This window comes from Sapajus apella, unplaced genomic scaffold (assembly GCF_009761245.1).
Source record: "Sapajus apella isolate SASKATOON/1434 unplaced genomic scaffold, GSC_monkey_1.0 scaffold17, whole genome shotgun sequence".
Classification (NCBI taxonomy): Eukaryota; Metazoa; Chordata; class Mammalia; order Primates; family Cebidae; genus Sapajus; species Sapajus apella.
Window position 1 is genome coordinate 31,827,943 of NW_022436957.1, and position 14,387 is coordinate 31,842,329.

General features: G+C 33.8%; 1 protein-coding gene across 1 annotated transcript in view; it reads left to right on the forward strand.

The window, feature by feature from the left end:
* The window catches only part of CFAP47 (cilia and flagella associated protein 47), a 443,615-nt gene that overhangs the window by 363,430 nt on the left and 65,798 nt on the right, over nucleotides 1-14,387 (forward strand). The window contains exons 55-57 of the mRNA XM_032286197.1: nucleotides 217-321; nucleotides 4,282-4,438; nucleotides 14,036-14,134. Coding sequence (XP_032142088.1) covers nucleotides 217-321; nucleotides 4,282-4,438; nucleotides 14,036-14,134 — 361 coding nt within the window. The remainder of the gene's footprint in view (nucleotides 1-216; nucleotides 322-4,281; nucleotides 4,439-14,035; nucleotides 14,135-14,387) is intronic.

Here is a 14,387-nt window from a genome sequence, read left to right on the forward strand (position 1 = left end):
ATCTTGGATAAGAATATGATGTGAGCACCCCTAAACACTGTTTAACATGGAACCTTTGACCAATATTCAAGGAGCAGGCATACTGAGAACAGATAATTTGCTGCAAGGCAACATGTTAATCACACAAACACCAACCTTGCATATACCTGGTACACAAAGATAACAATGCAAATGGGTATTAATTTTGTTCCTTCTTTGCTTTTTCCATTTACACAGCTGACCATAGCTCCTCACTCCACCAGGGAGTTATCTGTTCACTTTTACCCTTCTGCACTTGGAAGAGCTCATCATCAAGCTTGCATCAACTTCCACTGTACTCAGGTAGGATAGAATATTCTTGGACCAAGCCAAGTTAATTAAATTTTAAATCAATATATAAATATAATTCATCATTCATTCAATCATCATATTTTGCAAGTAAAACAAGTTAATTATAAGTCATTAGTTAAATGATCTTTGGAAAATACAATATGTATTATGTACATGCAGACATAAAGAAGGTATTTTTAAATACATAGGTCAGTGGAATGAAGAGAAATATATACGCAGATTTAAAATACAGATATTTTAATGTGCATGTCAAATCACTAGCTTTTATGTTAATTTTCTGACTTGAGTTTTACTACTCAACTTTCCATAAACTTAAAATATAGAGTGCAATTTGTAAATATTTGTTATCTTTTCACTGCATTTCATCTGAACAGTGTTCCTAAATATTAACTTTTAAAAACAATAGTTTATCACTTCTTGACAATCTCTAAATGTCTTTCATGTCATTCTAAGAATTATCCCAATTCATTCTCACCATACTCCTGTAATGGAAGTACTGTTATCAATCCTATATTATGCCTCAGGAATCTGAGACACAGAGAAATTAAAATCAGGCAGCGACTAAAAGGTTGAGGTGTGACCTGAATCCAGGATAATCTGGTCTCAACTCATCTTCATGGCTACTTCTTACAGCTACTTAGCCAACTGATTGTAACTCCCTTACTGCCAATAAAAATTTCATGTAAAAATGTACATTTATATTATTTTTACTCCTTCTAATGTTGTTGGGAGGAATGCAAATGGAGGAATGTACTTTATATCTTAGAAGACATCAAAGACCTTACAAAACCCTGATATCTGAGGGACAGTGGAATCAAATATGATACAGGGGTCTCCATGACAGTACAGGGCCTATAGGTAACTAAAGTATCCTTGTTTCTAGAAAAATTTTGTAATTCATTTTTAGAAAATTTGTTTTGAGGCTGTGACATTGTCTAAATACTGTAATGACTAATATATGACCTGAGACATATACAATAGAAATATGCTTCTTTCTCAAAAATATTAAAGGAGACAAACATTAATCCTTATCATACAGAAGGAAAAATATAATGGAGATTATTTTCTTTTAGACAAGTAATTTTAACAAGGTTGTTCTTTTAAGTGATTGCTACATAGCAGGATTAGAATCCCTTTATCATAATTATTAGGAAGAATTTATTTGCTTGCATTTCTGGTGGAAAGCATATCTATTCAAGGATAGTCTTAGAAGTTAGCAGGGAGATAATCAGTTCTGCATCTTAATAGCTTTAAAAAATCCTAGCCTAGAAGTTGGATGTTAAATTCTTTACCAAACATAAAAAGGCTCAAACATCAAAATAATTCAAACCTTTTATGAGCCAGTTGAACACTGATGGTTAATTGCAGTCACTCTGAATATCTCCTTCCAACTTGTAGCAAATCTATAAGGATTCATCTATGATTAGACTTCAATCAATAATTCATCCTTTCAGCTTCCAGGTCTAGGACCTCCTCAACCTTTTCAATATATTGCTGTAACCTTTGTGGTTTTTCTTGCCCTATTTATCATTAAATCATTTAGGCCGTCTTCTTTTATTTAATTCATTCAGTTGACATCTTTTGCGAGAAAAACTAGTTCATCATAAAGTATTAATTGAGTGAATGAACTTTTGAAAATGTGATATGCATTATGTATGAGCAGGCATGTAAAGAAGGTATTTTTTAAAATAAACTTTAGAGTTTATTTTTCTGAGTTTGGAATGACTTTTCACCATTAGGGAAATAGTCATATAGGTTTCCATCTTCTCTTTATTTAACTGATTAAATCTATCTAAACTGACACACACAGCTGATTAGCTGATTAATCTAAAGCAAACTAACAGCTGTGCTTATAAGGTAAACTTTAACTATTTCGGATTGTACCACTTTGCTGGATTGAGGGAAATGGCTATGGTTCATTATGTGCTTCATTTGTTTCTGGTTTCAATTCATGTGAAAAGCTCTGCATTGTATAAAAATGTAACCATTGAGTTATGGTTAGGGTTTGGGTTAAGTTCAGATTGTTTGTGCAGATTTTGAATCCTGTGATTAATTTGGTTAGTACAAACACAACTGCAGATATCATGAATGTATATTTTATGCAACCAGTCTCTAAACTAGATTGTGTTACTACGTAACAAAATAAAAGGAGCAGTAGTAAGCAGCAAATGTGGTAATTATAACTTCTCTTTGGTTTCAAAGATTATGTTCTGAGATTTTCTTTCTTAGTTTTCAGATGTTTCCTTTTATTTTCAAATAGGTGACTTGTTTATTTCATTCATATTTGATTGTATGATTTGTTTCATCTAAAGGTCAGAATAGCAAAAATTAAGGAAGCATTTATCAAATCAGAGTGGTTTTACAATCCAGCATGAGTCTGTGATCTTTGTAGCTTGTGCCTATGGAAAGCTCTGATTATTCTTAGCAAGTTTTAATTCTCTGTAGCTCACTGTGTAAGCCAGATTTGCTATCCTTTATATCCACTTATTTTCTCTTTCAGAAATATCAAAATTGTATCTTGAAAAGTTTTACTGTCTCTCCTTTAGAAGAAGATAGAGATAAATATGGGCTGAATTTATTAATTATTTAGTGCATATGTTTGCTGGTTTATTTTTAATTTACTACTCTGAACCCAAGTAAATAATTTAATCAATGCTAGGAAAAGTGTTGCATATCAGTGTTCAATAATCGTGGGATGTGGTTTAATGTAGAAACTCCAGTACTCTAGGCCACTTGAGAAAACATGAAAGCATAACCTTCTTTTTGTCACGTGGCTCATTCCCAATGGTTTAAGGTAACACAAGCTCTGCCATTTAAGGTTTCTTTTATAAAATATCCAAATAGTAAATAAAATTATTAATAAAATTATTTAAACCATTTTTTAATTAAATTAAACTCTGATGCTTAACTTTAGTCAGTCAGTTTTGCCGAAACAAGTTAGGACGTTATTATTGAAAATACAGTGAATTTATATCATGCTAGTCAAATCTGTGGCTAATAGTAATACAGTCATTTGAAGATAATATCCAGATGAAATTTACCTTTAATTCTCCCTACTAAGGAGGCAGGATTTTATGGATTTTCTTTCACTACTTCTCCAAATTTGAAATAATCTTAAAGCAAGTTTCCCTCTTTTTATTGGAATTTAAGCTTGGAAACATCTATATAGTTAGAAAAATTATAAAGTAGGACATTGTTTGTGATCCTTTATTCATCTGCAACATTAGCAAAGTGTTTATTGAAGAGGTTTAAGAGACCCTAGAACTGAGTCACAGTCTGCTATACTCTGAAGGGACTTTTATCCTAAAATACAAAGGGATTTCCAAACAGAGTTTTATATGCTTATGAAAGGTAGGTAAAAGTAATAGCCACATTCAATCTCCTTTACATAGTTTTTGATTCATTTATCCATATCATGTGGTAACAGATAATGCACTCTACTGGATGAAGGAAGTAAATAATATAGCATGCAATTGTACATACTTCCTTTCAATGTAGCTTCAGTGTGTGCCTCATCTTCTTTGCCTTAACATGGTAGCTATCTGAATTTCATTTAAAGTTCACCCAGAGAGTTTGGAAACTACATGCGGTGTTTGTTACCAAGTTTGTTAGACAAAAAACAAAACAAAAGGAAATAAAACCAAACCAACTTGAACAGAGTGCAAAGTTTTTCATTAAAGTTTCTCTTTTATGTTGCTATAAATTACTTTATATGCATTGAAATATGTTTGATATTTGAATATTGCTCTTTTGCCCTCTTCTGCTTAAAAATGAAAATATATAGAATTATTTTTCATAAAATCAAAAGGAATTTGGAAAAGAAAGGAAAAATAAAACAATGCTTTTTAACAACAAAACTTATCTGGCCAAATTTTGGTATGCTTATTAAATATTGCAAATAAAATATATGCAGTTAGGACACATATGTTATGAATATTTGTCTTCAAACAGTTTACAGAATGGAAATTCCACTTATCCGGAGTAGGACTATTTCCCAAGCCTCTATGCACGAAAAGAATAATCACACGCATTGGTCTTCAGTCATCTATGGTTATAGCTTTCAAAAATCCCACAATGGAAAAAGTCCTCATTGATATCACACTGACAAGTAAGTTGTTTTTTTTTTTTTTTTAATATTTTACATGTTATTTTATAGGTATTTATCAGACTTATTTTGGCATAGAATCAAAACATTTTAGAACAAATAAATACTTTAGAAATCTGTTAGCTAAAGAAAAGTACAAAAGAGAAATCAAGATTTGAGAGATGCAATATTTTGGCTGAAATCACAGCTTATAGTGGTGCAGAATCAGAATTAGATATCTATATAAATCAAGTTCTTCCAGTTTTATCCATAAACCCAAATATGTAAATTAGATTTGTAAGATTCTTATATTACTCAAATATGCCAATACTTATTCCTCAAAACTTTATAGAAATTCTGATATTATGACTTTGTTTCCTTTTTGCATTTTCTTAATAAAGAGACAACATATTCGGAATAAATTTTGGCTTCAACCAGCCTTGCCCTTTTTTTATGCCATATTAAGGATACATGCTTTTAATTAGATTATTTGAAGAGTTTGGTCACTTTATATTAAACAAACAAATAGTGTGAGTCTGAATTAAAAATTAACTCAGCATGAGTTTTTTGAAGCACATTTTCAATCTAATATTGAGCATGACCAATTTATCTTTTCAACTATGATTACTACTTCTACTAAAACTATTATTAGTGCAATGATTGGGTTAAAGTTATATGTGTGTTATGGTTTTTTTTATATAAATGACCAAATTACTCTCTAGAATGTTTATGCTTTTGTAATTCATGCTGCCATTAGGAATATAATATAGACATTACGTATTTTCAAGAACTGTGTAAGCCCTGAGTAATAACATTGTCTTTAATCTCCATCAATCTGATTGAAAGAACATTATGTTGTATCATCATTGCAAATTTACTATTTTTGATTAATGTTGAAGCTGAACATGTCATTTACTTGTTGGACTTTGGTGCTTTCCCATTATTTCTTCATCTTCTTGAAATGAAATAATTTTAAATACTAAGAAAGTAATGTCATCTCATGTAAAATTCCCTTATAAGAATTTTGGCTGCAATGAGGAGAGGCATGTGGTGTTTAATACATGTTGATTGCAAGCTCAAGGAAATCAGCATTTTAAGATGGAAAAGATTGAGCATATGTATAAGCAGAAGGGAGAAGCCAGGGTTGAGCAGGAGTTAAAGGCATAAATGAGATAAGGTTTAACTGATAGGCTAAGGGTCTAGGAGGGTTGGGATCAGAACAGAGGTAAAGGAAGAGCTGAATAGGAGGGGCATTTCTTGCTTGGGTGGGGATAAAATAAAATAAATATGGATGTTGATGAATTGATAGGTAGTGGAATTGCTTTGGAGTTGGTAGCAGTTCACATATTTACATTTTCATCTGCTGAGGAAAAGTGATATAATAGAAAATTTGAAGAGTGGAGTGGTGGTTTGAAATCACTGTTGGAGAAAAAGGAACGTGGAGCTGACAAAATTTAAATATACAAGTTACTGTGTTTGGGATTTAAATCATAAATTTAGATATACACCAAAAAATATGTCTTTATTAAGTTTATACCAATTGTAGGGGTCAGAATTTCTAGAATGCAAGCACACGAGGCACATCAATGGGTCTTTCCAGGGAATGGAATTTTCAGTATACGCACAGCCAAATGACTTTATAACTGAACATGTAATAAAAAACAAATTTGGGTCAAGATTTTAACATCAAAAATAAACTTTCAAATAATGTGTGACTTTTTAATTTTCTAACATTGCTATAAATTTGTTTCTGCTATGTAACAAGAAAACATAGTAAGCTTGACGTTTAAAAGTTTATCATCCTTTTGCAGTTATAAACAGTCTCCTTTAAGTAAACTCACTTTCTCTTGGGCAAATGTTCAGGCTTTGTTTCTCCCCCTTCTTCCTTAAACCTGAGGAGGTATGAGACGAAGGAAAATTCACAGGCTTCTAATATCTTATTTCTCTTTCTCTGTCTCTCTATCCAATGTGAAAAATAACTCGTTTCCCTTTGTTGGTGATGGCATCTCCATTTCTGTTTTATTCTTATTCTTCTCCCTTTTTTGGTATCATTTTTATGCATTATCTATATAACTACTTGTGCTTATAGTCCTTGGTGACTAAGCCTCACAATTTGCCCTAAAGAAAAACATAGTCTCCGGAAAAATATGACTGATGAAAGAAATAAAATATTTAACATGTATGCAAAATATACTCATTAAAAAATAGAAATTAATACTGTATTAGTTCATTTTTGCACTGCTATAAAGAAATACCCAAGACTGGCTAATTTATAAAGGAAAGAGGTTTAATTGACTCACAGTTCTTTATGGCTGGGGAGGCCTCAGGAAAGTTACAATCACGGTAGAAAAAAAAAAAAAACAGGCATACGTTACATGGTGGCAGGGGAGAGAAATCAAGTGTGTGTAGGAGGAAATGTCAAACACTTATAAAACCATCAATCTCATGAAAATTCACTCACATGAGAACAGCACGAGATAAACTGCCCCATAATCTAATCACTTCCCACAAGATTCCTCCCTTAACACCTGGGGATTACAATTTAAGATGAAATTTGGGTGGTGGGGACACAAAGCTAAACCATATCAAATACCTACTCATTTAAATATTTGTAAATGTCTTTAAATTATTTCATGTTATAAGTAGGCAATCTCATTTTGTCTTTTAAAAGAAGATGTAAATTTTCATAGGAATTCTACAGAATTTAAAAAAAAATTCTTAGGCAAGTTTATAGCAAGACTGATCTCACCAAATGGTTCCTTGCTGGTGTGAAGAATCTCAGAGCATTTGAGATCCTGCATTCCTCATTTTCCTCCCTCCCTCTCCCTCTCCCCCTCCCTCCCACCTTCCCCTCTCCCTCCCCCTTCCCCTGCCCTCCTCTCCCTCCCCCTTCCCCTCCCCCTCCCCCTTCCCTTTCCCCTCTCCCTCTCCCTCTCCTCCTTCTCTCTCTCTCTTTCTCTCTCTCTCTCTCTCTGTCTCTCTGTCTCTCTTCTTATTAGCTACAAATCCTGGAATGATTTCTTCCCCTAATGGATGGCATGGCAACTTGTGCATAGCTTGATGTAAATATTTGTCACACTTATTGTAGCTAATATTTGTTCATCCCACAATATTTGTGAGATCTTTATAGACATGATCTATTAGTAACTTGAGCAAATAAGACAGAGCAGACTCTTGATGCTTGCCTTGTGAATGACTGGATCATAAATAAAATACCCAAATTTCTAAAACTTAGAGATAACACAGTCGAAATTAAATACCAAAGATCTTTGGAATATTGAAAGCCATTATTTCTGGGAGAAGTAACAAAAATAGAAATAGCCAAGATATTACCAGGAGAAAAGACATAATTGGGTACTCCAGAAGTTCGATAGTGAGTTTGACATTCTAAAAGTGCTGCCTTCTTGGAAAAAGTAGTCAATTTGAGAAGATCTGTATATATTTTATATATCGCTAGCTCTATCTATCTATGTATTGATAGAAGAAAAATTTTAGCCAAATTAAGTTTAACAGAGTTTAATTGAGCAAACAACGATTCACGAATCAGGCAGCCTCCTAAGCCAGAGTGGGCTCAGAAACCAGTGTAGCCACGTGGTGTAAGATTTATGGACATTAAAAAAAGTGACATAAAGAAAGCAGAAGGGAGGTACAAAAACAGCCAAATTGGTTACGGCTCTGAGTTTGCCATATTTGAACACAGTTTGAACAGTTGGCCACCTCAGTGAATGACGTAAGAGTAGGCTTACAGTCTGTTTACAGTTCCATATAGCTTATAGTTCTCTATGTACAGAGAAACCTTTAGGCTGAACTTAAAATATGTAAGGAGCCAGTGTTAGGCTAAACTTTTTAACACTATCTGTCTACCTATCTGTCTGTCTGTCTGTCTATCTATCATCTATCTATCTACCTACCTATCTGAGAGAGAGAGAGAGGAAGAGAGAGAGAGAGAGAGAGGCAAAAGAGAGAGGAGATACGTTAGGATATTGCAAAAGTCTTAAATACTATTATAAGGAATCCAACTTTTATCCTCTACATAATGACAGTTTTCAAAAGATTACCTGACTTTATAACCTGCATTTTGAAAGCTAACTCTAGAATTGTTTGTGTATGATGGATATGGATGGGTTGGGGGAAAATTGGAATGAGAAGCAAAGCTCAGAAGATTCAAGGCAGTAACAGTGGAAAAGTCCATGACCACAGGTAGCAGAAAAGCTCACAGTATATACCTAGAATTTTTCCAAAAGTCTGAAAATCTGTTTCTTTAGCAAACATGTTTAATGTTTCTTGTGTCCAGACTAATTTTTCTTCAGATAACTATACTATGTTGCCTGAAAATGTTTCTAAAGGCTTACGTATATTTTTGATATTTTTAATACCCAAGATGAGGGTCTTGTTATATCCATCTTAAAATAGTTTGATGCTAAATATTATTGTAGCTGTGCTATTTGGTGAAGAAATTGAGGACCTTGGGCACACACTGGTCTATGCATTACAACAAAGTTACCATTATTTCCTAAGGAGAATTTTGGCACCATTCACAGGGAATTACTTAGTGGAATGGCTTGCCCTTCACTTGAGCATAAATACTTGTTATGCTCCACAATTGGCACACGAGGGTGTGAACCTGACCTTTAAGTTAAGTTGCAGTTAAGGCATATACTGCCCTTGTAATTTAACAGGTGATACACAGTTGTGATTGAATCTGGGGATACATAATAGTTGCCAATTATAAAGACTATACTGAGCACTTCATTTATGTAATTCTTTTAGTTATCTCAGGACAACAAATATTCAACTAGTCTTTATCTGGGCCATTGTCCAGCTACCAACACCTGTAACTCTTTTGGGTATTTCCATTGGCTGCCCTAGTGAGTTATTTTCCTTCAACCTAAGGATGACAGGAAGTGGTGGATAAATATTACAGTTCCCATCCCCCTGAGCAGTATACTTTTGAGATGTGTGTTCTGCACTGGTTCTCAGAGTTCCCTAGTTGTCTTGAGCCTCATGTATCCACAGTAGTAACTTCCTTTGTAATACACCATTTATTGGAGTTCTTCTAATCTTTCTCTCACTTTTGCACTTCCCTACTGAGGTCACGTCCCGAATAACAGCTTCTGAGGAAACCCCAACTAACACAGGAACCCTCTGAAACAGGCATTATATCTGTTTTTAAAGAGGATAAAATTGATGAATAGAGAGGCTTAACAACTTGTTCATGATCATGGAGCTATTAAGTGAAGGAAGTAAAATTAAAAAGCCAACTCTGCAAAGCCAGGTTTCTGTGTACCTTTGTACATGGCTTCTCAGTAAGCAGGCAGAACAATTTCTCACTAAGTGTTCACCTAGTTATATATAAAACTGAAAAGCTCAAGTGGAGAGATAATGTTAGTAAAGGATTACAGGAAATACTTGCAATCTGTTTCTGTGAGTGGTCTGAAATCTGCTTAACAGATTAAATAGAAGGAACCAGAAACCCAGTACTTGAAATCAACTACACCCTCCCCCAACCACATTAAGAATTGTGTTCAGTGAATTTAACTATGTTGTGATGTCATTTACCCATAACACCAGGTTGCATAGAAATATTCTAAAGGAGTCATCGTGATGTATTGGTGAAGATGTTATCAAAGGCTTTCTTATCACACTGCAATCGTTTTTAAATGAAATGTAGTTTTTATGAATTAGTTGTTAGTATCAGGAAGAATGGTTCCCTCTTTTGAGCAATTGTCTGGCTTTTGTGCTGTGGACCTAATTATGTAACTACATTTTCCCTCAATATATTAATTACTAAGAAAACATTTTGGCTTCTTCCAAGTAATTGACACGACCATACTGTGTCTCTTCCTTGACTGAAGATGATGTCCCTAATCTTGTTTCAATTTTCTAAAAAATTATTCTAATTCATCTTTTTTTGTATTTTGTATTTTTGTGATATACCCAATTTAGTAATAGGAGGAGATATCACGCAAGGAGATATGCAACCTCTAACAAGAACAGGGGGGAATTTTTTGTTCTGTTTTGAGACAGGGTCTCACTTGGTCACCTAGGCTAGAGTGCAGTGGCACGATCTCAGCTCACTACAGCCTCCAGCTCCCAGGCTCAGATGATTCTCCCACTCTACCCTTCCCAGTAGCTGGGACCACAGGCATGCACCACCACGCCCAAAAATTTTTTGTATTTTTTGTAGGGACGAGGTTTTGCCATATTGCCTAGGCTGGTCTGGAACTCCTGACCTCTAGTGATCTCCCTGCCTTGGCCTACCAAGTTGCTGGGCTTATGGGCCACCGCATCCAGCCCTCAGGGTGAATGTTTGAAAGATCGTTCAGTTGAACATTATGTAAGGCAAGGTGTAGAGAAGATAATGTTTCAGACATCCATATATATTGAAGCCATACCAATTTCAAAAGGTTAATAAGATAGGGTGATAAGAGAGGAGGTACCTAAACAACCTGAAGATAGTATAGATTCTATAAAGCAAACAGTTAATGAATCCCAAGAGGAGCAGGATGCTACCGAATAGCTTTCAAATAGTCTGGGAAGCTAGAATTTATTAAGACCCTTTATGTTACCACACTTGAGCTTTATCAACGTGACTGTACGCAAAGTCCCCTGAAAATCCTGGAGGTCCGTATTCCTGCCTTTCCGATGAGAAAGCTCAGGCTGAAAAATTTCCCCAAATTCCTCACTTACAGCGAGTAAGTGGTGGAACAGCATCTTGAACTCATTATGTCTGACTGCCTTCTTGAGGGTCACTAAATTTTTTTTATCTGCTCACAGATGGTGATTTTAAAGCCAGTTATATGATCTAAAGTATGGCACTTGCCCTTCTTTGACACCTACCCTTGAATCTTAGGGAAATAGGCCTCCCTCCATTCCGTCCAAAGTCCCTAGGAAGTGCCCCTGCTGCCATTTATTTCACATTTTCTCAGCTGTCTCTCCTCTTTTTCACTCTGCCATCAGCCACTGGCTTCCTGATACATACATGCTTTGGCTTCTTGTCATGACCTTGTTTGGCTAGCACGTGTACCCTTGCTCAGTGACTGCTGTCCACGGACACAATTCTTACAGTAATTTCTCATCGGCAATTATGTCCCCTACCCAAGACCCTGTCTTTCAAGTTTCCACCCTGATCAGATGGGAATAAAGGTGGAGAAGGAAAGGGTAGCCATGAATGAAAGCAAGCATCTGAGATGAAACATTAGAAATTAGGGCTTGATTTACACATATTATACATTTAAGAGCACATCTTCATTAGATGTTCTAAACCTTTGCTAGTAGTCATTTCATATTCAGTCATTGAGCGTCTATTTCATGCTGGAAACTGTTGTATGTGCATTCCAAAACTATCTCCCATGTGGAGAAAACATAAGTATATATGTATCTGCAAACATACAACCACATAAATACAATCATTGTTTTTGATTTTGTATTCCACTCTATATATGTAATTTCAGCATGGATTATATACTTAAAAGTTGCATAAATGAATGAATCAGTAATTAATGAATACAAAGTAGTTGTTTTGATTACTTTTCTATCAAAATTGCTTTAGTCTGGAAATTATTCACTTCTAATTAATCCAAATTTAAATGCAATATTAGTGATCTGAGTCAAATATTTAAATAAAAGTGAATTCTGTTTTATATATCAGTAGTTTATTGGAACAAAACAAAATAGCACTGGCTAAAAATGTGCATACTAATTAACATAATATGTTAGTTTTACAGATATCAACTTTCATATGAGAACTGGTAATGAAAACAAAGTACATTGATGAGTTTCTGTTGACTTTGTGTTAATTATTACCATGGTGTTCACCAGCAGTAAAATAATAAAGTGCCCAATGTAGCATAATTATAAGTTAATCATACCTACATGATGTGCAGAATAAATACCGGTACATTGCATGTCACATGGTAGAATTACTTATGAAATTCCCTGAAGGTCCTCTGAATCTTATCTAAAGCATATCCATAGTTGTGCAAATATTTATGTAATGTATGTGTAATCATTGCAAATTGCCAATCAGGGTGAGCATGGTTTTATACTTAAGAAGAGAGATAAATTGGTGTAAGAAAAACTCCCAGAACCTAAAATTCTCTCCCAAATTCAGACATGCAACTTTTTTAATAGTTGCATTAATAAATAAATAGTATTGAGAAATTTGAGACTTTTTGGCAGGGAATTCGGGTATCAAATATATTAAGTTTTTATAACTTAGTTTAATTGAATTTTCTGTCTGAGTTTACTTTGCTTATAACAAATAATTAATATTATACTAATAAAAAGTAAATGTAGAATAATTATAACCATTTTTGAGGTGAGTAATCTGAGACTCTACTTGCTTACAATTACTTTATTTTTAGATGCTGTTAAGATACCTTAACATTTGGAACTCGTTTGATTGGATTTTTGATTAGTAACACTCCAAATTCAGTAAACAATATTTGGGAGCTTATAAAAATTCATATTTCCAGGTCCACATTCATTTATTTTGATTCATAAGGGCTGGAGTGAGGCCCTGCCATCACAAGCTATTCCAATGCTGGTTATCAGAAGACTACACTTTTAGAAACACTGATCAATATACAATGATCTCAAAACATGTTTCCCTTTTATGATATATCACTGTTAGTAAATATTTTTCTGCATTTCCTTTAATGTATGTATATTTACATTTGAAATATAACCACATAGCCTATCAACTGATATTTTTAATGTAAGTAGAGCTTAGCTTTTTAATAGAGAATTAATAAACATATTTTTATATTTATTGGTTTAAACTTTTTGTTAACATTGCATAAATGTTATTTATTTGTGCATATTTATATATAGGCCATCCTTCTGTATCCATAGAGGTTAGATTTCAGAAACCCCAAGGATATCACAATCTGCAAATCTCCATGTCCCTGATACAAAATGGCAAAGTGTTTGCATGTGACCTACACACATCCTCTCAGATATTTTAAATCGTCTCTAGATTACTTAGAATACCTAATACTATGTAAATAGTTGTCATTGTATGTGATTTAGGGAATAAAGACCAGAAAAAAAATCTATACATATTCCATGTAGATGAAACCATCCATTATGTTTTTGAAGATTTTCAATCTGCCTTTGGTCGAATCCATGGATACGGAACACATGGGTACAGAGGCCAACTGTATTCAGCAGTGCAATCTATTTTTAAATAGCAGGCTCAAATAGAATCTTAATGTCTGCTTGTTGAGTAGTTCAAATTAAAATTCCAAGATTTTAAAATATAGAGATGTGGTCTTGCTATGTTGCCCAAATTGGTCTTGAACTCTTGGCCTCAAGCAATCTTCCTGCCTCAGACTCCCCAGTAGCTGGAATTATAGCCACATGCCATTGTGCCCACTTAAAAGTTCCAAGAATTTATGAGTTTATTTTTAATTTTTTAAACATTATAGAGAAAACCATTTATATTAAATGTGTTCCTCAAAAAATGCCATTTACATCTCATTTTAAAATATACTTTGAAAGATATTCATCTTATAAGTTTCCTATTAGAGAATAACTTTTATTCTATTTCCATCTACACTGCTGTTTTTCTTCTTGAACATGGCATTGAAGGGTAACATCTCTTTATTTTTTAATTAGGTCTGGAACATCCCAGGCATATTGTCATTGATCCTTGCTGGGATAACTTCATCTATGAGAATTCTGCCTTCCGGTTTAGTTCTTTGCGTCAAACACAAGGTACAGGATTTCTATATTACGTTCTATCATTTTGTTTGCTGTTGCATTTTTGAGATAATGAAGTATATGTCTATTGCCTTAGTAAATGTTTAACACAAATTGAAAACATAATTTTAAATTTTTGGAACAAATTTTAATAAGCTGATAGAAAAACATGGATAGTAAACCTTGATCTATATTCATTGCATTTGCATTATTTTTCATTCTTCAGCACATAAGTAAGATTTGCCAAGTATTTAACTTCGAAATTTTT